A 2270-nucleotide genomic window follows, 5' to 3' on the forward strand; every position below is an offset into this window, starting at 1 on the left:
TCTATGATAAAAGAAAAAAAAAAGAAAAAAACACGTTAAATATCATTGAGCTGTATAAATCTGTCCTTCATATATATTTCTGTTGAGATGATATATTATGTTAAATCGATGAAAATGGATTCTGACACGTGTTGTCGTGCCGAATCCGGAACCATGTATCGATGGACGGAAAAGGGGTCTCCCGACGTTTGCATTTACGCGCCACGGACGTGTTCCCGTATTCGAACGTAAAAACTACAATGATTTGTTTCATCGTTCGTTTATCTTACGTGAATGCCGAGCCGAAAGTTCTGTACGACGTACCTTATCCCACTTGAAGCTCGCATACAGATTACATAACTAGCTATTACGGACATGGCCATTAGCAGAGAAGTGTATCATTCAAGATAGTTTATCATTAAAGAAACGGTAATCATCATAGATATATTAACGACATTATTTATATTATTACGCATATTATATATAAATAATTGATAAAATACTAACCCCCTCTAGGGTGAAGTATTGTGAGGGGGGGATGAGAATGGGAAAGGAAAAACTACGAAATGGTCGCATCCATGTGGGCGCGACGGCGGCGGTGCGTCGTTTTTTTCGGAATGTCGTCACCGATACGAGTGAAAAAAAAAAGATAATGAATAAACCGCCAATTACTTTAACTTCGACAGTACTATTATTTGTATATGCCGAACGATTATGCCGTTTTCAGCGCAACATATTTTGGCAATTCTCTTTGGTGATATGGTTCATAGCGATCGTGTTTTGGTGAGAAAGAGACAGAGCGAAAGCGAGAGAGAATGAGAGAATGAACGAGCGAGCGAGGAAGAGAGGAAGAGAGAGAGAGAAAGAGAGGGAGAGAGAGGGAGGGAGAAAAAGAAAGAATGAGGCGTAGAGTGAAAGAAGACGAAGAGACCGGAGAGAGGGAGAGAAAGAGGAATAAAAGAATAAACCAAACGAACAAAATAAAAATCAGAAGTTTCTATACTTTTTACGGAGATTGTTATAGTCTAAGCGCACACTGATCAAGGCATTCGTCGCTCGGCAAAAAACATAATACAATTATTAATATAAAATTTATAACAGAAATAAAAATAAATGAAGTTAATAAATATGTACACTGTATAATAAACATTATTTCCTATTAATAATTCATGTCTCTTTATTCAACCATCACATTTACTACATTTCGCATCACAAACGAGATACCGGCAATACCGTATTCTCCAGATAATGTACATATAAAAATATACGTTCTATACATGTATTTCCTTTTTTATACAATTTTTTATTACGAGTGATATTTTCTTTAATAAATAATTATAAATCTGATTTGATATACGTACATTTATTATATAAAATTACTGTCTTTCCAACTACCAGTATAGAGTAATTTAAGGTTCTAGCTAACGAATGATATTCAATGGTGATAATACTTAACTTACATAACAGATAAAGTGCAATTTTTTAATTAAAATTTATATTACTACGTAAACATAGAATTATGCAATGTTTCTAAATCCTTCTCTCTTTCTACTGCTCGTTTTTTCTCTTTCCTGTACATTTCATAGTCCTCATCGTCTGTTGGCAATTCGTATCGGCAGAGTGGACACGAGTTAGTCTAAAAAGGCAAAGTTATAAATATTTAAAAAAACACAACAAATTCTTGCATATTGAAATTTGGATTATTGTTATTGTTGATAACATCAATGCAAATTTTATATTATTTTTTATTATTAATATTATCTTGTTTTTACCTTTTCTAACCATGGTAAAATGCATTCTTGATGAAACACATGATGACATGGCATTGATTTTGCTTTACTGTCTGTCTCGAATTCCTTCAAGCAAATCGGACACTGCTTAGTTTCACTGGATTCAATTTTAATTTCTGGTAAATTAGCCACCGCCTCCTTCGACGCTGGCGGTGGAAGTTCCGTTTCTCCGACCAAGTCCCACATGCCTAAATCTCGCAGTAACCGTGCCATTTGAATCAGATGATTCGGCGCCTCTCCGTCACCCAGAGGCGTCCAGCCCATCTCCGTAAAATAATCGGACATATCGTTGAAATTGTTACAAGAGCCTCGAGAATAAAACGACAAAATCGATTGCATGCAACGTCCACCTTTATCACGATGAATGATAACTTCACTTTTATCTTCGAGACTTGCGATCAGATCATCACCTTGTGGACATCTTGCTAGGTTGTACAAATATCACTACACAACTCTGCGCAACTGCACGCCAGTCAACGTCAGTACGCGTCCATTAAAAGT

The 2270-nt window shown here is 35.9% G+C and overlaps 1 protein-coding gene across 1 annotated transcript; it reads right to left on the reverse strand.

The window, feature by feature from the left end:
• Positions 1–269: 269 nt before the first annotated feature.
• LOC105201453 (E3 ubiquitin-protein ligase RNF181) lies at positions 270–2238 on the reverse strand. The gene is made up of 2 exons (XM_011169462.3): positions 1752–2238; positions 270–1615 (listed from the first exon to the last, which is right to left on the reverse strand). Exons 1-2 carry the CDS (start codon positions 2106–2108, stop codon positions 1481–1483), a joined length of 492 nt encoding a protein of 163 aa, XP_011167764.1. The 5' UTR covers positions 2109–2238; the 3' UTR covers positions 270–1480.
• Positions 2239–2270: the final 32 nt, after the last annotated feature.

The sequence above is a fragment of the Solenopsis invicta genome, chromosome 4, assembly GCF_016802725.1.
Source record: "Solenopsis invicta isolate M01_SB chromosome 4, UNIL_Sinv_3.0, whole genome shotgun sequence".
Lineage (NCBI taxonomy): Eukaryota > Metazoa > Arthropoda > Insecta > Hymenoptera > Formicidae > Solenopsis > Solenopsis invicta.

Bases quoted from the DNA above. Each gene is read 5' to 3' on its own strand.
- LOC105201453 (XM_011169462.3), bottom strand. From the start codon at position 2,108: ATGCAATCGATTTTGTCGTTTTATTCTCGAGGCTCTTGTAACAATTTC. The intron at 1,616-1,751 runs GTAAAAACAAGA...TTGCCTTTTTAG, and splicing joins TTTTACCATGGTTAGAAAAG to ACTAACTCGTGTCCACTCTG.